General features: G+C 37.3%; 1 protein-coding gene across 1 annotated transcript in view; it reads left to right on the plus strand.

The window, feature by feature from the left end:
* The first annotated feature begins 10,712 nt into the window (after nt 1–10,712).
* ldlrad3 (low density lipoprotein receptor class A domain containing 3) overlaps nt 10,713–22,143 on the plus strand; it is a 142,157-nt gene continuing 130,726 nt past the window's right edge. The window contains exon 1 of the mRNA XM_038275397.1: nt 10,713–11,085. Within this exon, the coding sequence (XP_038131325.1) occupies nt 11,034–11,085 (52 nt within the window). The 5' untranslated portion in view covers nt 10,713–11,033. The remainder of the gene's footprint in view (nt 11,086–22,143) is intronic.

Here is a 22,143-nt window from a genome sequence, read left to right on the forward strand (position 1 = left end):
GTGAATCCACAATATAAAAATCTGAAAGTTGAAACCTTGATTCCGGCTTCTTCCCATCATATCTCCATGGCCCTCTGGGTGAGGCATTTCACCCCGAGGTACTTATCAATGAAATTGCTGTTTGAATGCATGTTTGGGTTTTCGAGAGCAAATGAATGAGGCTATAGAGTAAAATGATCAGATTATGACTGTATTATAGTGATCAGAAAGGTTTGTGTCTAAACTACCTGCTAAACAACTCAATGTTTTAGCCAGCTGAGCTGTACTCTACTGACACATTCAGCGAAGGTCTTCGCTGCTCCTAAATGTACATTCACAGGGGACACATAAAGTCTGACAAGCTGCCTGGTGTGTCGTTCTCCTTTATCAACCTTTAATTAAACCAAATTAACAATAATATAACTGCCCAGAGTGACGTATAGAGTTGCATGAGAATAACCTTGGCTCATTTTCTTTCTCAAATGAAGGGCCAAATTGTACAAATGAAACCTTGATGGCAGATCACAGTTAGGATGTTACTAATTTCACACATAACTGACAGAAGACTGGCCATTGCTCACAGACTGGACCTTGTTGCAGGCTCTTTTTTGGGGGGAATTGTCAGCCTGTCATGTGGAGAACAGATGGACTCTTAGATAATTGTGGACTTTAGAGTTTGCAGAACATGAACCGACTCCAGTTTGTTCTAGTACAAACTGGAAGATAGCCAATTCTTAACATTGTGTTTTTCAACTGTGGTTATGTATTGTTGAGTTTTTTTTTTATCCATCATACATTAAAGGGGATTCATAAATCTGTCCATTTAACAGATTAGGTAATATTTATCTAACTGAAAAAAGGCTTCTTATTATTTCCTCTTTCTTCTGCTGTGTTGGTTTAATTATCAAACACAAAAGTTTGTATCAATCATATTAAATATTTGTCTTCTTTAAAATGGCATATTATACTAACACCATACTAACTAAGTAACTATATATATATATATATATATATATATATATATATATATATATATATATATATATATATATATATATATATATATATATATATATATATATATATATATATATATTTGTGTGTGTGTGTGTGTGTCTGTGTGTGTTGAAATTAATCACAAGGGTACTTATTGATGCTTAAGGCATTCCTCATTGCAAAGCTTTTCCATTAAATCCCAAATCAATATTTGATGCTATCAGAGACCGTGCTTAAGCCCTGTAGATTGACAGCTGCTGACACACGTACCGACACACACCGTATTAGTGGGCTATTTGATGTCTGAGCAGCACTTACAGGCAATATGTTAGCATAACTAACGAGTGGCACAGGGACAAGGTATTGATTACATCATTCACCAAAAACATTATTTATTTTTGGCCTGGACAGAAAAAAAATAAAATAAATACTTTGGATTTCTGTATTTAGCTATGGATTGCAGGAAAGTTGAAGAATTTGGAAGCAATTTACTAATTCCACTGAAAGCAAAGCACACCCCCAGCATGATGCTCCCACCACCATGCACAGTCATTACAATTTTTTTATCTCTTAGCACGATTCTTCTGCACAATAGTTTGTCACTGTGTTCAACCAGCTAAGTATTTGGTTTGTCTGACTGTTATATTTTTATCCAGTGGCCTTTTGTCTGCTTTATCCAGACAGCTGCAAATTTTAAATCCTGATTGAAGATGTTGATTTTGGAGCTTGTTTGTATTTCTTGGTGACCCTCCTTAAACTCCATGTTAATGTTGAACAGGGATCCTCCTGGAGCTGTATATACTCCCACAGCAATGTGTCACACCTAGCTTATTGCAGATATGAAGCACATATTTTTGATTTTTATGCCCAATTTTGAAGCGTGGTCTGTGCTATGTTATTCCACGCTATAATGCAAGAGGGATAATCACAAACTAGCTAGGTTTGTGGGTGTCCGTGTATTGGTTTGACAGGCTTGTTCGCCGTCTACAACCATCATACAAACAAAACAAGCCGGTAAGGTACCAAACAGGAAATACGCATGTGTAGAGCGGATGTAGATTTGACAGATCAGAGGCCTCCTGTCTGCGGTCACCTACAATTTTGGAGATGTGCACCAGAGTGTCTGCGGAAGGGGCAGGGAGGTCTCTGCGTTCACTGCGACACCTACGCAGAAGACCTAGTTTATCAGCCTTAAAACAGTTTGGTTCAGATAGTTGAAAGTTGGAAACAGTTCATTGCTCCAGTACCACATTAATGCAGAACACACAATAAAGCAGAAGTCTCACATTTAGGTTACTTCCACGCCAAGTGCATCTGTAGAAACCAGTAGGATTGGGGACCTTTATTTTTGAATTATAGTTTATCTGCAGCAAGTCTGCTGCTTAACTTGGATACATCTTGGTAAATATGGTGGAAGCCAAAAATAGTACAGAAGCAAACAATTTTAAGAAGCACTTTTTAAAAAACAATTGGCATTGGTGTTCGGGAGAATAATCCTGTATAAGAAAGCAATCTCCAGATCTACAAGAAACAAAAAAACCTACAACAATAGAGCAGAGTAATTTTGGGTGGAAAAGTTATCAGGCAAGGGCCATCATGCACCACAGCCTACAGATTCTACACAAATACCAACAAGAATAAAGAGATATACTGAACTACAACATAACTTTCATGTTGAAATCTCCCTTCGGCAAAGTTTCTAATCTATTACTCCCCCTCTTGCCAAGAGAACAAATTCAATGCCTTCAAAATCTAAGGAGGAGACAGGTGGGAGACCTCACTGAAATAATAGGCTACAGAACAACTAGCATGATTGTGCCTGATAGGCTGTTTAATTTGGTTTGTTCATTTATTCTTTGTTTGAGCATGTCTGTTGTTTTGTCAATATAAATCTTATCTTATGTACATTTCACCAAATAAATTAAATGTAGTGTACTGCATGTGATGAAGCTCCTACCTGATCTAGGATGTCTAAAACCTGAGTTATATTGTGACACTGCATGCAATGGCTACATGGGCAATTTCCATCCTGGAAGGGAACCAGAAGTGTCTGATTAGGGCTGACTACCTTATTGTGCAGATTTTGACCTCCTCTATGAAAGAAGTAGGGGGTCTTTAAATTGTTGGGAAACTGTAGAATTAGAGGTCAAAAATGCCACTATTTTAAAATTGGATTTGTTGATTAGCTTTTCCTTTATTTGACACCTTTTTAAAGATGAGATCAAGTTTTGCAGAAGAGTTTTGAATTAAAGATTCAACCCCAAAAGCTTTATCTATATATTATACAGAGAGTAGCCTCTCTTCAAAAAGCACAGGGTATTAAATGGGTATTTATATTATATAGATACCTATTTAATACCCTGTGCAATATGATTTTAGAAAACAGCCAATTAAATTAGAAAGTGGTTCTGAAAGAGAATCATTGCTGGCTAGAATTGGCAAGACTTTAGGTTTAACCAAGCTTTTATGGATTTCAGTCAGCATGTAAAATACAAACATAACGTGATGTTAACAATTCAGGAAATCATTCATTCTTGGTAATCCAGTCCAGTCCGAGAGCCCAGCCTGTGATATTACAGACTTTTTTTTAAAATCAGATGTGGGGTCAGCACTTAGTTTTTTATAGAAAAAAAAAAAAAAAAACATAATTTACTTGCCAATAGGCCTCTTCTTTGTCATCTGATATGTTTTGGATAACTATAGCACTCGTCTTGTTAGTAGGCTTAATGACAATTTGAGAGTCTTCAGAAATATTTTCAAATAGCCAGATGACTAAGTTTAGAGAAAGTGGAGAACGATTTGTCCTTCAACAATTCTGACCAAATGACTGTACATAGGTGTGCTGTAGGGTGCAAATGACTAGAGTTGGACTGCTTGGATTTTAACCTGTCTGCTCATTTTACATTCTGTATGCTCTGATAAAGGTCTTTCTGACACAAGCTTAAAGCTCACAAAGTCAAATATTGCACAGATCAATCTTTTGTTTGGACAATACAGTTTATCAAAATAACAGGAAAATGCAAAGAGTACTATAGACATCTTCACACCAAGGAAAATTCCATTTGTCTTTTGGAACTGGAACTACTAAGCTTTTTTTTTTCTCTCTTTTCTATCTTTTTGTATTAAACCACAGAATGTATGACATGGATGTTGACTGTATGCCAACTTTTGAATGGAAATGTACACGGAGATGTGCTAGGTTCATAATATTTAGTGGTAGTGCGTATGTTGTATTGTTAAGGGATAGTCATGCATGCAATGTTCCGACCCTTCACCGTTTTGATCGGTTTCTTGAAGGGCCAAGCTGAGAATGTTACCAAATTCATTACAGCCTTGTAACATGACAGGTCCTGTCTCCTGTCATACTGCCATTTCAGAACCATGCACCCTCACACAAACAACAACATGCCTCACGCTGGTGCACTGGTTATTAAAAATGTATGACGAATGTCAACAGGCCCTCAGCGGAGAATGAACCTGCATGTGCCAGTCCTCGAGGGACACAGCTATAGCTGTCTACTTTGACAAGGACATGTCATCCTTAGGAGCACAAAAGCTTTCTTTTTTTTTCCCCGTTCACTCACCCTATATTCTTGTTAGATAGACTGATACATTTTATTGTCATCAAATATTTGAGTGACAGGGATTGCAGCTTTTTTTTTAGCTGAAGTTTGAATATCTTTTCTTTCATTCATTGCCTACAGCATGCAATTTATTCTTTAATAATGTGGAGAACTGTGGCTAAGCACATTCCTCCTCTTACTTGTCTTGCATCAAAGGCTGGTTTCTTTTGTCAGTCTACTTATTTTTCACCCTCTCCATCACACTTGCATCTGACTGTACTTATTTTTTCCTCTGCTGCTCTAAAAACACCCTTTTCTGTCTCCACAAAAACCCATGCACACAGCTAGAAAAGCTCTTTGTGTTGCTCCTGTTATGCATTCTCTTACCTCTTGTTTAATCTTAGGCTGAATCTTTTTTCTCTGTGCTGCCACTCGCCTGCAGGCAAAGCCATTCCAGGTTGTTCTGCTTTTTTGCCAATCAGATTGTCGTACTACAGAGTCATTGTCCAAATTTGGCCTCTAATTCGGTTTCTTCAGCGATTAACTCAATAACAGCCGGCATATTAGGGTTTAATGTCCCCTAATGAGTCCATTTGTTGGCCAGTAGCTAATGAGCTCTGTGTTGTTAATAGATACCCTAACCTATTTGATAAGCATTAGTGAAACATTGTCAATCAGCAATGTATTCAAGCACATTTTTACTTTATTAATTTTATACAGACCCCCGCCACCCACAGAGCACCGCCCCACCCAAGATTATTCTGTTCTGGTTCCTGGATCAGGCTGTGTAATTTGGTCGACAGCTTAGCATTAACATTAATGATAACTCCAGGAGAGCAGAATAAAATCTATTTAACGCTGACTGACAAATCTTCTTCCTTCTCAACAAGCAGTCAGTTAGACTAGTGGATGATTGTATCCGGGATTTGAATTAAGAAGACTTTTGTCTGCCTTTGTTGGCTCTGGTAATCACTGAAAAATGAATGTCTGCCAACTGTAGACTTTGCAGGAGTTGATACTTGGTGTGCTTGCAATCCGCCTCCAAGCATCAACATTTGCTGTAACAGAATAAAATATATAAGGCCCTTCAGGCAACAATGGGAGGATGGAGGACAATGGGTCCAGCACAGAACCTATCAACCTGGGATCTTTGACAAAGTTTCAACAGATACGACTGACATGCCAAGACCCTTTCCCAGCAGCTTGAGTCTGCACAAGGCTTTGGCTTGATAAGGTATTCTATGAATGAATATAAAGTGAGTTTAAGGAGTGGGGTATTGGGACTCATCCCAATCACATGCCTCCAGGTTAGCATGCTGTCAAAAGGAGCAGGGCTTATTTGAAGCAAGGTTGTGTGTGTCTGCACACAGCTGCAGCTGAATGATAAAGAGGAGAGAGGCCTGATAGGTGAGGCTTCCCGTTTGTCTGTCCCTCCTCCTGGCTTTTTCTGATAGGGTTCTACCTAAATTACATTTAAACCAGAATATGAAGCATTTGGGTACTTCCTTTCTAACCTGCTACTCTGTGTCCACATTTATAAAATATTTAGCCACTGGCGATTTTAGTATGTAGTCATGTTATTACCACAAATTTTATTACATTACTGTGGGACTTGGGAGGAACTGGCACTTATCTCCAGTGGTCATTCTGTGTGAGGCAAGGTACCTTGAGTACGCAGGTTCCACTGATCTCTATTTATTCACTGGATTGCTAATAAGCCGTTGGTAGTACACGTTATTGTGAAGTCACTGGCCGCCATATTGGTACTCCCTAGCTAGACTGGTCGCAATATAAACAACAACGTGCACTACAGCATTGAACAACAATGATTTTCTCTTTTTCAGAGGGGCTTAAGACTCTTAAAATAAGGATAAATTTATCACTTTGACAAGCACTTAAGTAGATTACTGTAATTTATGATAACAAAATAGGCACCTCACATTACAAAGTAAGAATGACGTCAGTGAAAGTCTATAAATCATGTAATATAACATATTATACAAATCCATCACAACAAAATTAATGTGTCAATGAAACACAATGACACAGATGTGCGAAAAGTGCTAAATTGATGATGTACATGTAATATGCAAGTACTGATTACATTGTTATGGTAATTTCAGGAGATGAGACACACACACATATGCATACATATACACATATATATACATATATATATATATATATATATATATATACATATATATATATATATATATATATATATATATATATATATATATATATATATATATATATATATATATATATATATATATATATATATATATATATATATATATATATATATATGTTTGAGTTTTGTTTGTGTCAATATATGCAACATCTTTCAGTGCATGAACTTTTTCAAATGAGAAATATACCAAACACTACAAAAATGACAGCATCATCCATTTAATCAAAAATTACTTAATTGACATTTCACGGTGAATTACTTTTTATTTACTGTACTTTCTATTCCATATTCTAAGGTTAGACACAATGCCAATGGCTAACTTAGTCAATGTCTTGGAGTCGGCCCGAGATAGGCAGACTAATGTTACGCTACATACTATACTATGGGATACATCAACGTATCTATATAGATTTTCTTGGTTAGTACATCCACTGACTGTAAAATTACCTGTGTAACGTCTTCCCACAGCTGGCACACTGCTTGTTGTTGCAACCAAATGCTACATACGTAGGCACTTTCATGGCGCGTCTATATTAGAATGGGGAGTACCAAGTTGGCAGCAGGTGACTTTACTTTTTTCCTGATATCAGCATTCTGATGAAAAATAGAGATCAATGGCTAGTTCCCACATCTCTGACCTGCATTTTTTAATCTGCCAAATAAAACACTGCCACCTCATGTTGCCGTCACTTCCTTGTTTCACTGTCAGGCTGTTTTGATCTGTGTGTTCTGCATTCATAGCACCTTGTTCATCATGTTTATAATATCCTCCTCCTCTACATAATTTGTGGACAAATGCAGACAGGATTTTTGTGGCCCCTTTTTTATGACCTTCTTCTTTCCACTTTCCAATTAAGATAAGAGTAAAGAGCCCTGAATACAAATACATGCCACATTTTTATATGTTTAGTTGTAACAAAAACAAAGCATTTCTCCTTCACTTTGAAATAATGATTTTTTATACCTAACATTTCTCTATCTCATAAAATCCAACCAAACACATATAAGTGTAATGTTTGTGATGAGAGAAAATATAATAAAAAAGGGTTTAATGATTATAATGACCTTTTGATCTGACTTTATTTCCTACAAATATGTGCTGTGGATTTTGTGTATATTATTCACGGTCTGAGTGCTCATACGGTGCACTGTATGGGTTCTTTAATATTAAAATCCCCCGCTGTGTGTGTGGAAGACACAGACAAGTTTTATGGGAACAGAAACAATACAATAAAGGGAAGAAATCTCTTCTTGGAAAGTTTTTCTAAGCCTCCCTCCAACATGGCATGTTTCTTTCATGCTTGAGTCTTTCAGCAACAGCTTTTAGAAGTCATCAAGGATTGTCTCAAGTTTAAAGGTGGATAGGAAAGTGTCATCATTTGTGTCCATATAAAAACGTACAATACATGAATCAGGAAAAAACAATATGAGCCACTTTTTTTCTAACAAGATTAATCAAATCTCTATCATCAGACTTTTTAGTTGGTAGATGTAGCAGAAAGCAAATTTGTGCATTCAGCAGCCATGAACTGCATGCATTGCCACTCTCTCCATTGGAAATCCATTCTTAATGCCTTGTTTGATTTGTTTATAACATTTTTTTTGCTTAAATTGAGACTTGTGTAACATTTTGTAAACAGTTTTTTTGCATGGAAATGGATCAGTTTGACGAAATGAACAATCAGTATTAGAATAAGCATTAAAAGACCTAAATAGGTTAATCTCAAGTATGTATTTAAAGTGGTAGAATAAAGGAATGGTGGCAAACTGTGGCTGATGCATGGTTGTCAAAGATTATTTATGTACGTGAGGAGTGAAGGCTGGCTAATGTGATTCAAGTGCTACATTTATTTAGACTTTTATACAAAGCCTGGTTGAAAGCTGGGGTTAGATAACTTGCCAGGGATCCACATAAAGGTAGAGTAGGACTCCAGTATTAACATCTTCTCTTGGGAATGTCAGGATGCACTAAAGGAACATACTGACCCAACAGAGACAGTATATATCATGTCCTCCTGAAGAAGATCCTCCCATCCATGTTCTGTGGGTGTGTGTGCATTTGTATAGACACAAAGTAAGGACCATTTTTTCCAATTTCACCATCACAATCAGGACCAGTTGATGTAATACGAGAACACTTTGCTGGTTCTCACAAGGTATTTTGCAAATGGTTTAGGGCTAAGGTGTCAGTTGGGCTAGGGTTAGGGTGAGGTATGCATTGGTAATGGTTAGGTTTAGGGTTAGGGCATAGAAAGGGTTGAAAATGACAGAAAATCAATGGAGGTCAACACATGGTCCTCACTACAAATAGCAGAACAAAAAAGGTATGTGTGTGTAATATGTGGCCATTTCTTTGTACGTGGTCATTTCATCATTCTTCACCTTCACTAGACATGGATATACTTTAGTATATTCTGCTGTAAAATTAGTCTTATCGGGCTACCTTGAGTTTCACAGCTCCCCTCCTCACCCACGCTCTCTCCATTTATCTCCTGGTCGCAATCTTCATTCACTGTAGCAGCAACGTCCTCCTCTCCCTCTTTGGTTCTTTGAAAGAATGTGTTTATTTTGGGAATTTTTTTTCCCCGTTCTTTCAGCAGCTCTTCTTTGCTTCATCTTTTCTGGAATCCACTTAAGTACCTCTTTTTGTTTTCCATCGTCGCTAACACATTGTACCTAACGGTTATGGTTTTAAAAGACGCTCTGGATTACCGGTACACATAATTCCAAGTCGTGTTGTGAAAAATAAAATACTTAAATACATTGTTGTTTTAAGATCTTTATTGTGGTTTGAAACATATTATATGAGCGTATTTTTTACCAACTGTGTAATAAACTATATACAGTTATTAACATAGTAATTAAAAGTACCACTGTCTGCTTTGCTATTGGTGTCATGTTTAAACGGCTCACCATCATGTTGAAATCTGCCATGTGTTGGGGTATAAATAAGGCATGGTCAGTAAAATTAGTATCAAATGAATTTTTTGCACCATTACATCTAATATGAGACGTCCTAGTCCACAATAGCATAAGGGGCCAACCAGGTGTAAGTGACGGGGCCCCAAAGAGGTTGGGGCCCCCTAAGCAACTGTAGTCTCTGCTTACCGATAGTTATGCCATTGCTTATGGGGACCAATGACTGGTCCCCATGAGGAGAAGTTCTGTTCTTGGGGTGGGGGTTAGGTTTAGAACTAAGGTGTGAATTGAGTTTAGGTCAGGGTTAGGTATGAGTTGGTAATGGTTGGGGATAGGGCAAGGATTACAGTTAGGACATAGAAATTAGTGGGAAATTAATGGAAATCAATGAAAGGCCCCCACAAGGATAGTGTAACAGCATTTGTGTGTAACTCAGACCATGTACAAGTGGATGATGATTTGATGTAAGAATAGAGGACAACAAAAATGTATCAGAAATGTTTTGATGAGAACTGAAGGTGTTCTCTTAGCAAAGAGTAGTATACTTGAAGTAAATTCTATTAAGAATACTTAAGTATAAGTTTAGAAAGTATAGCGAACAATGTACTTGAAGTATTACTAAATTAATACTTCTAAACTAAATTGGGACATTTTTAAGTTAATCAAGTAAACAATACTACTATTGTTAAGTATATGAAATATAGTTTAGAATAAGTAAACTCTAAGTGCACTGCCTGATTTTAAGTATGAAATTACCGTAGTGCACTTTTAGTATACTTGAATAAACTACTTTTTGCTAAGGGTTGAAATATTCAAGTTCTAAATACATTGAAGTTTCATTAAGATTTGCAAAGTAAACATACTTTAAAGTCAATGCATATGGCTGATTTGGCATGGGAAAGTCATCATGTTTTACATGGAAAACAGATTTCAACGCGATAACTTTTTTTTTATTATTCCTTGCTTGTTAAAGCTGCAGTACAGTGACTTTTATTTCTAGTTTATTCATTCATTTATTTTGTAGCCCTCATCCCGCTGACCCTCTGCCTCCGGCTCCGCCTCCCTCTCTACAGACCGACAGCAGAGCCAGTCCGCCCGCCGCCTGAAGCCCCTCCAGCTTCGGCTTCTCCTCCTTTCTATTCCCCCTTTTTCCACAAACCGAACTCGGTACCGATCAGCCCCAAGATCCGAAACCCAGCGATCAAAGCGCTTGGCCGGAAGCTATAAAAAAAGGAGTTATACTTTAGAGGAGTTGCGGCTTTGGGGAAGTTTGTTTTTCTTTTTTTTTTCCTTTTTGTTTCTGCCCCCAGTTTGTGGCCCCGTCGCGGGGCAGGACAACAAAAGCAGGCCAACAAAGGGTGTGGAAAGGTGGGCGCACCATGTGGATCTGGTACCTTCTGCTTGGTTCGGGGTCAGGAACAAGAACAGCTGGTAAGTCTGATCAAAGAAGAAGCGAGGTTGTTATCAAGGCGCAGACACGCATCTGTGCGGGGGGGAGGAGGAGGAGGAGGAGGAGGAGAACTGATCCGCTGCTCCTTTGGCGTCACTCAGGTTGCTCTGATGACATAAGATGATGTTTCTCTAAGATCCAAAGTGTTAAAAGTTTTCAAAGTCAACAGAAGTGGATTTTTATTTATTTATTTAGTTTGGCTTTAGTTGCAGTTTGTGCAGCTTGTCCGATAAATCACTGACTGTAAACATCTATTCCCTTCTGCTCTGTGTTTACAAATTAACTAATAACATCAGCTTTTTGCTGATACTTGTATCTATACTCTTTCCAGCCAGTTTTACCCAATAAATAACTTTGATCGTTAGTTTATTAAACTTTAGGTTGGAACATTACTAACAAAAACCTCTCTGGTTCAAACTAAACATTGTAGGGCAAACAGGAACCAGTGAAGATGCAAGTTTGAAACAGTTTCTAGATATTTCATCCATATTATCAGGCGTCTACAAGTTTATAAAGTAACTACAACATCAAATGCGTAAGTCTCACCTGAGCTATAAACCAGGGGCGGAGCTAGAGGGGGGGCCAGGGGTGGCCATGGCCACTCTTAGCCAATCATTGGCCACCCCTGTGGCCACAAGATGTAGATCCTAGGATTGATACTATCGAAACCAACTTTGGTATTGATATCGTACAATATAAACAAGATTGATACTTTTTCTTCTCTCGTGCACGCACTAACTGCAGCAGATTGACCATCGCTTTGCTCCTCCCCCCTCCCCTCTCTCCACTCAACACATACAACTGCACTACTGCTCCGCAGCGGAGCGGAAAATCATCAAGGGGGAAAGAAGCGGCGTTTCACTATATTTTAATAATGTAAATGAAACAACCGCAAGCTGTATGGTTTGTAAAAAGCCGGTTAAATGCAGTGGAAACACAAGTTTATATAAGCACATGAAAAACCAACACGAGCAAGAAAACGTCGAGCTACAGAAACAGAGAGAGGAGACGAAACTTCGCTCATTGCCTCAATAAATAAATAAATACATAAAGCTTAAATGTGAAAAAGTATCGGTATCGTATTGAAATCGGCGATCCTGACCTTGTACTTGGTATCGTATCGATTAAAAATTCCCGGTATAGCCCACCTCTAGTGGCCACCCCTACCATTTTTTCCCCCTCCTATACAGTGGGTGGCAACAGTAATACTTTCAAGTGGAATATTCAAAACATTTAAATTTTTCATATATTAACAAGTACTTGACAGCAAAAACACTGTGGTTAATGATGCACATCAATGTCCTAACATTAAAAATTAGTACAGATTGTTCTTTTTAGAACTAGATTAGTTATATGGGGTAAAGAGAAAATTATGCATTTCTGCATGTCATCTTCGGTGAAATCATAGATAAATGACTATTTTAATAAAAACTTAAATAATCAATTTATGTAGATATTAGTACTTGTAAGTATCAGTTTTATGCAGAATGATTAATGATAAAAGTCGGTAAGTAATGACAATGGAAAAGATATTCACCCCAAAACTCAAACCTGAAATAATTTTATCCACTATACCTTTTATCTAGAAAGCACGGATGTTTGTATATATTTGTTTATTTGTTAGCAAAGCCTGTAGAAAAGTATAGTTTGTCTTTATTTAGAAAATACGGATGTTTTGCTTGTTAGTTTTCCTGTTGGAACAGTACAGATTGACCCTGAGGTAATGGTGCCTATCCGCTTTCGGCCACCCCTCAGTGTACATTGGTTATTGCCTGGCCACCCTTATAAAAATTTTCTGGCTACGCCTCTGTTATAAACATGCAGAAACAACTACTTTGTTCATTTAAACCTTCTTTCTTTGGATCTGCATCTCCTATCCTGCAACCTCTGGATGACTCCCTGCTCCAACACACCTGAATCTAATAAATAGTTAACAACCAGCTGCTTGCAAGACTTGCTGCCAAGGAGGTACTATGTGTTGGAGCATGGATGCATCCCAAAGGTTGCAGGACAGTGGCAAGGCCTGGCGCTGCAAACTCGTCACCACAGTAGGAAAATGTAGAATTTTGCTTTTAAGTTTTACTATAATCAGGGGCGGAGCTAGATGGGGGGCCAGCCTTAGCCAATCATTGGCCACCCCTGTAGCCACCCCTACCAATTCCCCCCCTGTATATACATATGCACTGTATATATCGTACTCTATATATCCCATGCACCCTCCTCTTCTCTTTTGAATATTTTAGCTGATGTAATGAGTACATTTCTCCACTGTGAGATCAATTAAGTCAATCAATCAATCAAACAATCAATCAAATTTAAACCCATTCCATATAAGGAATTCTTCCGCTTGCTACTTTTATAGAAAACAGTCAATGGAAAGTTAAAGAGTTCATCCAAAAGAATACAGTTTTTGAGGTATTTTACACTGATTAATGAAAATGTTAAAAATGTGACTTAGCTTAACGTTCCTTCATTTTCATTCTAAGTGAAATAAATTTTACTGTACCCAAAGTAAGACTTGGATGGTTTTTATTAGGGCTGCAGTTATCAAATATTCCAGGGATTGATTCCATTGGTTAGTTTGTCCAATAACTATTTCATCTTAAATGATATAGTTGGAGTGAATTAACAAGTGTTTTTAACTAAAAAAGACCAAATATATATATATATATATATATATATATATATATATATATATATATATATATATATATATATATATATATATATATATATATATATATATATATATATATATATATATATATACATATATATACTGCAGATTGTGAATATATATATACTGCAGATTGTGAATATGTGAATACATTGTTATTGGCAAAAAGCATGAAAAAACCCTTAAAATGTAATTGTAAATGTATTTATATTGGCATCTATCTTGGAATGTGTTAAGGAGGTTGAGTTTCGATATAATTAAAAACATCAGTTCTCCAACTGCAGGTTGCTCTAGTGTGAGCTGACAGAATTGACAAATACTATAGATAGTTGTCAAAAAAAATGTTGCCAAAAAAACAGAGCGAAAATCCTGTTGCCTTTGATTTAAGTCTGTTTTGTGTTTATATTTTATTTTTCTTCACTGTCTTAATTAAATACCGTTGTGACTGGATTGTTCTTTCAAATTGCAGACTCTTACTGGACTCCTTGTACTCTAGTTAACAATTTGTTTGGAGTAATGAATTTGTTGATATTATTACAATAAATGATTAGTCACAATTATTCTGATTGATTGCATCAGCTAGGGACTTTTTGAGAGTATGATTATAAGAATGTACTTCAGCCACACGCCAGTCATTTTAGACTCTGTTCTGGTTTAATTAGTCAAATTTAAAGTCAAATTATGCCCAAATAAACAGGACTAAGGGTAATTTTATCTCTGCACTCTGACCACTGAGTCCTCATATCTTTCTAACTGACAGTACAGCTAATAGATTCTGATGAGGGTCATATTGAAGTTAGTGCCTTGTAGCTCTGGAGCACTGTCCTACTTCTGTTAATAACACACTGAGCAGTTAATACATTTTTAACTTCCAAATCAAAAAGGTGGAAAATTAAATGCAAGAACGAAGTTATACATCAGCGATTTAAAAACACCATTCTGAATGAAATGTTCTCCATTTCTATGATTCAAAACTCTTCTTTCCAAACTCTACTTCAGCAAAGCAGCAAGCACCGTTTACCTAAGGAGAATTTCCTTCCCATTACGGTAATGTTGTTTTTCAAAGCTGAATGCTTCAGTTGTTTTGAATAAATAGATTTTGTGTTGGTTTTCCAGTAATAGGATAATAGTATCTGCTACATGTTGTATTGCTAGAATATAAGTGTTGTTGGCTTGGAAGTCAGAACTCTGTATCATTTGATGCACTGTGTGTTTGGCATTTTCCATTGTAGCTTTGCACCAATAACATAAAGTATTTGTTGAATAAATTGTTGCAGCATAATAGATTACGTTTGGGCATTAAGCTCATAAGTAACAAAAAGCTGATGCCTGCAAATCCACCGAGTGGCAAACAAAACACTTTGGCTGTGTTTATTTCTCTCCCTTGACCAGGATGTAAAATATTGTTGTTATGCGATACATGAAGTGTGCGTTTAGTGTACTTCATTACTACGTATGAACATGCTCTGCATCCTAAAAACCCTGAACCTGTAAGCTAGGTGATTTAAATACCTCATGTTATCCAAGTAGCAGAGGCGATTTGGGTCATTCAGGGAATTTGATGAAATAGTTACATTCTTGGTCTGCTTATTCTTTGTATTTTTGCAGTCGTGCCACTTTTTGTGAGTTTGTGCTTGTGTTTGCATGTCAGTGGAGCAGAACGAACAGACGAGGGGATGCTGTGTTTTTCACAGGGGCCGTCATGGTTTTATTGTTGTTTGTTCCAGCTACTGTATAGTTGCATGGTTCCGAGATGGCCTGGGATTAAGTGTGGCTCCAGTTCCCATAGTTGTTGAACAAAGCCTCATGACTGGAATCACGTTTCAGGGCCTGATAACAGAGCAGCTTTGACAGTTCTGAATGTTGTTCTTACCCATCATTTCACAGTCTAACAGCAGTGCTCTGTATTTTTAATAGGCTTCATCAACATAGGGTTGATGTGCAGCTCAACCTTTTCCCGCTGAGTGTTTAGGATTATACTGTATGTGCACTGACCGATGTACGTGTTTGTCTGATCAATACATAGTGGTGTGAAAATATTTATGAGCTTCAGTGTGAATAGTTTGAAGGAACATGAGCTTAAAACCCCATCATTGATTGATCTGGAATTGAACTTTTCGAAAATTTTATGCAGCAATAGAAGGTTTTCTCAAATCTTTATTTTTTAGTTCTTTTATTCTTCTGTTATTTGTCTATACACCACAATATGATGTATTTAAACCTGCAGTAACAAGGTGGGGAAAACATTAATTTTTTTATTATTGTCAGGCTGTACAGCGACACATTTAGCGATGGTTCTCGATTGGTATGGTCTTGTAAATGAGACAATGATTTTTAGAGAACATAATTCATAGGACTACATATTATCTCTTTTTCTTTTTACAAATTGAAGAAAGGTATCACATGTCACAAGATGTCCTTTAAAAGCATTTGTAACCAATGGGAAATGTTTCGCCACAAGTTCGATGTGCCATTATATTTAAAAGTATAGTGGAGGATTTTCACAAATTTCTGAGAAGACTTGCCCTCTCCACTTGATAAAAAGAAATGCAAATGCTCAACCCTGTACTCGCTCTGAGAGGGAATGCCTATTAAATGGTGTGAGAGCAAGCATGAGCCCATTTCTTCTCATCCATGCTCTGTTCAACCGTTATAGGGCAAGTTATCATTTTCGATCCCTTGCAAAAAGTGATAAAAAAGGACCCCCCATCCCTCAGTGAGGTCTAGAAGCACAAGATCTATATCCAGTCATTCAGCAAAGATGCTGCTACATGGCTGGAGTTATTTTGGCATTTGATCAATTGATTGAGCCCTTGAATAATATATATATACCTACTGTAAATGAAGTTGGAAATAAAAGTTAACAAGTCAAGAAAAAAACGTAAAAAGCTAATTGAAAAGTTAAAAAATAAAGTTTAAAAAAACTATTATATTTAGGTTTATAAACCAAAAAGTGCCAGTATCAGCATTAATGCTATGGTTATGGTAAATGTGTTTTAAAAGTTGCTATTTGGATCGACGGTCAGACCGGCACGTAGGACGGCCTTACTTAAACACATCACCAGAATGATTGACAATTAGGAGGAACCCTTAAGCCCGGCGTACACTGTGTGATTTTCGGGGCGATTTTCAAGTTGTGAAAGAATCTTTTGAACGGGCCGACTTTCGCCTGATCGTGCTTCGTGAGTCGTGTAGTGTACAGGAGGTTACGAGCGGCAATCAGCCTCTAACGACCACCACCCGATCAGGAATAGTGTGGTCGAAAGAAAATCAAACATGTTTGATTTTCTCCCGACTGTCGTGGGAATATCGCTCAGGGCGCATGCACAAAGAACGATTCTTCTTTTTATTCTTCCTCTCAGATGTAAACATAGCAGCATGGCAGGGATGCAATGAGTGAAATGCAGTTCTTTCTATAAAATTGACAGACCGTAGTAGCCACGTTTGCTGATGTTTGTCGTCGCCTTTTCTTTTTAGGACTTTCAGCACAAAATTGCACAAATTCACAAGGCAGCGCGTTTCACTATAGTGAATTTAATATTCCTCTTCTATTTGTTTGGCTTCAGGATAGAGAGCTACAGAGCAGCTCCATTCACTGCGGAGCTCAATCCGACGTGGTTTTTAGTCGTCTAGTGTGAGCAGATAGATCACATCAGAGTGTCGGGCCGAAAATAAATCGTGAGCTGTAATCTGCGCTTAGTCGTACAGTGTGAGCAGTAACTGTGTGCAACGATTGAAACAAATGGCACAGTGTACACCCGGCTTTATTTTGATTATCTACCCAGAAAAAGAACGTCTTCCACAATACCTTTAAGTTTTTAGAATTTCTTTAAAGTGACAGGTGGAATTATCCTATACAGATTTAATCCATTTTACTATTTGAACAAGGCGTGATTGAATTAGATTCCTTTATAAAAAGTTATATAGCTCTTTTATAACCATAGAAAGCCATGTATCAGAAGCCAGCTTCATCGCATTGTTTTTCTAATTTGCAAAAATTTGAGAGGCCTGTTCAATGTGGTTGTAAGAGTGCCCAGTGAGCAGTTACCAGCTGCATAAAGAGAACAGAGCCACTATTTCTTTCTTTCTCACTTCACAAGAAGAGACTAACATGTGGGTGGAACAGAATGTTTATCCAAAAGGACTTAACTTTGTATCCATATCAGAACAAGGTAGAGTTACACACCTATTAGTTGTGCTTTGTCCAGTCGAGTACGCTGCTCTATTCTGGACTTTTACCCTAATATACATATGCTATATGGATACTATACGGAGGTGTTTTTGATGGAGGAATACAGTACAAAACCAAAGTTAAATGTTTCTTATTTTCAACATCTTCATATGACATTGTTTGACCACAATTACATTCATTGCCGCATCGCTATTCATCTTTCACGCAGGTACTGAAAACAGAAATGTAGTTCAATCCAACTGCAGGAGATCAGGAGTTAAACTCGCAATGGGCTGCTCCTCATGGAAAATGCTGTCTTCCATGAGGCAAAAAAATACAGCTTTTGTTCAGTAGGGGGTGCCAAAATCGACCAAAACGGAAATTTCTATAGAACTGCTTGTACAGAGTAGATTCTCTCTTGGCTAGGTAAAGAAAGCAGATAACAGCATAAGAGCTCCCAGTGTTTAGTGGTGGAAAGAGTACTGACATTTGTACTTGCCTTTAAAAATACTTTCTAAAAAGTACTTTCTGAATGAACTGCAATGTTTCACAACGATTATCAAGTGTGCCTACTATATGTACATTTTCTTGACTGCATCAATAATGCATTGGTATTTTAATGAACAATGCTGTAGATAATACATGTTTTGTTTTTACCTTCGGTCAAATTTCACACTTGGGACTTGTAATTATGGGATGATCTGTTAAGTGATATATCATTAAGTGCAAGAAAGATGACTGATTACTCCTTTGAGAGTGTTTAATTCAACAAAACACTCCATGTTTTATTTAATCTGAAGTTAGCAGAAGTTAGAAGTTAGATTGCTACAACATCAAACTCACTTTGACTGACAGGCACTGATCTTTTCAGCCGTAATTTTTAACTCCAGTTTAATCATGAACTCCATGGTTAAACAATACTGTAAAGACAGCTTTGTAATTCAGGGCTGTCCAACTTTCCATGAGGCCCAGTGTCCTGCAACTTTTATGTTTGTCTCTATTTCAACACACCATAATCAAATAATTTGATCATTAATAGAACTCTGAGAGCTTCCTCCATCATTCAGAAATGTAAAAGTTGCAGGACACCAGGTCTCAAGGATGGAGTTCCCCTTCTCTGGATCCAGGTTCCTTACTTTAGGTGGCAGTTGTAGAGAGAGCAAAGGTATCGGAGATGATGCTCTCTCTGAAAAATAGTTAGTGAATTTAACTCAGAATTTATGCATATTAAGACAAAATTCATACAGAATCAAATTAAGCATTCACATATGCATGCCCTCCCCCAACTCCAGGGAGTTGAATAAATTATGATGATGCGGCTAAAATGAATATTTAGGATTATAAACAATATTTATGTCTTGTTTTCTAATCCAGGGCAATATATGTCACAATTTTGCACATCTGTGATTTATTTGGAGTAATGGAAGCTAAAAGAGTTCCTTTCTCCATAAGTCCAGGCAGGTGTTGCTGGAGGCATCTGTGCAGCTGCCCCTGATGAAAATAGTAGGGTGCTTCGCCCCAACTGGGGAATAATGCAAGATTTGTACTGTCTTTCCTTTTTTTTTTTAAATGCCACTAAATGGTTCTGGACTGTTGCTTAATATAGCGACTTCTCTAAGTTAGCAATGGTACTGAGTTAACATTGATAAGCATCAATAACACCCATGAACAACCCGACCGTTATGCACTTTTGTAAAGGCTAGCTAAGCTTTTACTTTTGTTTTCACGTGCAAAAAAGGTAGCATTAAGCAACTTACCTCAATGTGTGTTTTTAGATTGAGGTTGAGTTTTTGTAAGCTGGAAGCTTGTGCTTTCGGGGCAGACAAAGGTGGTACTGGAATATAATTGAGTAATTTTTTGAGCCAATTAAACAAGTCTTTCTAATAAAGCCAAGTGTGCACAATTCTGTGGGCAAACTTTTTGTGCTGGAATCCATTTTAGAAACGTGTTGCTCTGGAATGAGGCTCTGTAATGATCACCTTGCTCTTCTTGGGGGATGTGGGCCCAATATTACCTGCTTGCTTTGCAGTATTTCAGTGGACCAATCCCCATCTAGCATTTCATTACTTCAAATTCTCAAACAAAACTAAACAAATAAATGAAAAATACTAATAAAAATACTATGTGACGTGAATGTAATGTGTAATGAAAAGCATTAGAATTTGTAATGGAGTTGAAAGTGCAAGTACTTGATGTTAATTGTAATGAAGTAAAAGTAGAAAGTATCCATAATTAAATCTACTTAAGTAAAGTACAGATACATACAAAATGTACTTACGTACTGTACTGTAACAGAGACTTGTACTTCGCTACATTCGACCAGTGTTAATGTTGACATATTTAAAGAAAAGTGTTTCCTTTTTGTTAACAGGTTTTCTAAACTCTTAAGTTTTTCTGCTTTGTATCCATATTAATTCCAATATACGATTATTTGCTGTATTTTTTTTAATCTATATAATTATTTTTTTTAGTTTTAATATTTTCATCATGGCAGATTGGGAGTTTTATTTCAGCAAAGAAAGTATATGTCACCTCTTACATGAACATAGATTATTAGTACAGATCAGTTGCAGAATCTACAGCAGTTCTAGAACTGGAATATTTTGATGTTTGTAGTTCCACTGTTGTTTTAGACTGCAAATACATTAACCATGAAGATGTTAACATCCACTCATTTGATCAAGAGAGAGGTGTTGTCTGCGGTCATACATTTCAACGAGGCCAAACATTGTCAGAGTTACTCTAGTAGATGACCTTCCACACTTTATGTGGTCATCTAAGGTGACCCATCCGGGAGGAAAGGGACCTGCTGTTTGACTCCCCTGTGTTGCTTTGCTTGCTGTCAGAAAGGGAATGGAAGCTGGAATGCTGACAGCTGGCTCCCCTTCTGTCCCCTGTGATTAGCAGTCATTTGCTGTCCTGTGTCTCTCAGCCAGCATGTCAGCCGCTGTGGACACTGGCAGACTATTTTAGACTGAAATTTCAGCATTTGTCTGTCAATCCAAACAAACACAACCTTAAAGGTAAACAAAAACCCCATAGAGGATTAGAAATTACATCAGGGCTACTTATCCTTTTTTTTTTTTTTGTAGACTAGAATAAAAATGTATGTAGTATAAGCACCACTGTACATCTCTGAATCTTTGCTCAACTTTTTACTTTATGTTCCAGAGATTATTATGACTGAAGACTCACCAGGAAGGCTTTTTCTGGCCTATATTAGATTTTTTTTAGGTCTGACCTGCTTATTAAAATTTAGACCAATTTGTTTATTACTCCTGAGACCTTAACTTGATGAGTCTATGTGATTGATGCACTCACCCACTTGAGTGTTGCATGATCATGCTGCAACACATCAGCGGAGGGGAACTGAGGTATCGTAAATAAGAGTGTTGAAGTTTGCAGCACAGGGGAGCTGGATGCAGTGTTAATCTGGGGTAATTATAAAATGTAAGATAGATTTTAAAACTATTATTAACCTAAAACATCTTCCTAAACTATAACTAGTGACTTTGTAATTCAGTAGAATTTCATCTTAAGCCTAAAAAGTAGTACATGAAAAAAAAAACATTTTGCATTAGTGTCTTGTTTTCTTTTCTGGCTTTTACATTTCCACAGTCTTTATTATATCCATATATTGGGAGATTACACACATCAGCTGCAATCCCCTAGGAGGTAATTATGCAGAACTAAATCTTTGCTTTGTGTGAAAAAAATCTTTAGCCTTATGCATGGTTGTTTTGTGCTCCTGATATACACTATATTGCCAAAAGTATTTGCTCACCCATCCAAATTATTGGAATCAGGTGTTCCAATCACTTCCATGGCCACAGGTGTATAAATTCAAGCACCTAGGCATGCAGACTGTTTTTACAAACATTTGTGAAAGAATGGGTCGCTCTCAGGAGCTCAGTGAATTCCAGCGTGGAACTGTGATAGGATGCCACCTGTGCAACAAATCCAGTCGTGAAATTTCCTCGCTCCTAAATATTCCACAGTCAACTGTCAGCTGTATTATAAGAAAATGGAAGTGTTTGGGAACGACAGCAACTCAGCCACGAAGAGGTAGGCCACGTAAACTGACGGAGCGGGGTCAGCGGATGCTGACGCGCATAGTGCGAAGAGGTCGCCAACTTTCTGCAGAGTCAATCACTACAGACCTCCAAACTTCATGTGGCCTTCAGATTAGCT

Source organism: Cyprinodon tularosa, unplaced genomic scaffold (assembly GCF_016077235.1).
Source record: "Cyprinodon tularosa strain WSP-4 unplaced genomic scaffold, ASM1607723v1 ctg121, whole genome shotgun sequence".
NCBI lineage: Eukaryota > Metazoa > Chordata > Actinopteri > Cyprinodontiformes > Cyprinodontidae > Cyprinodon > Cyprinodon tularosa.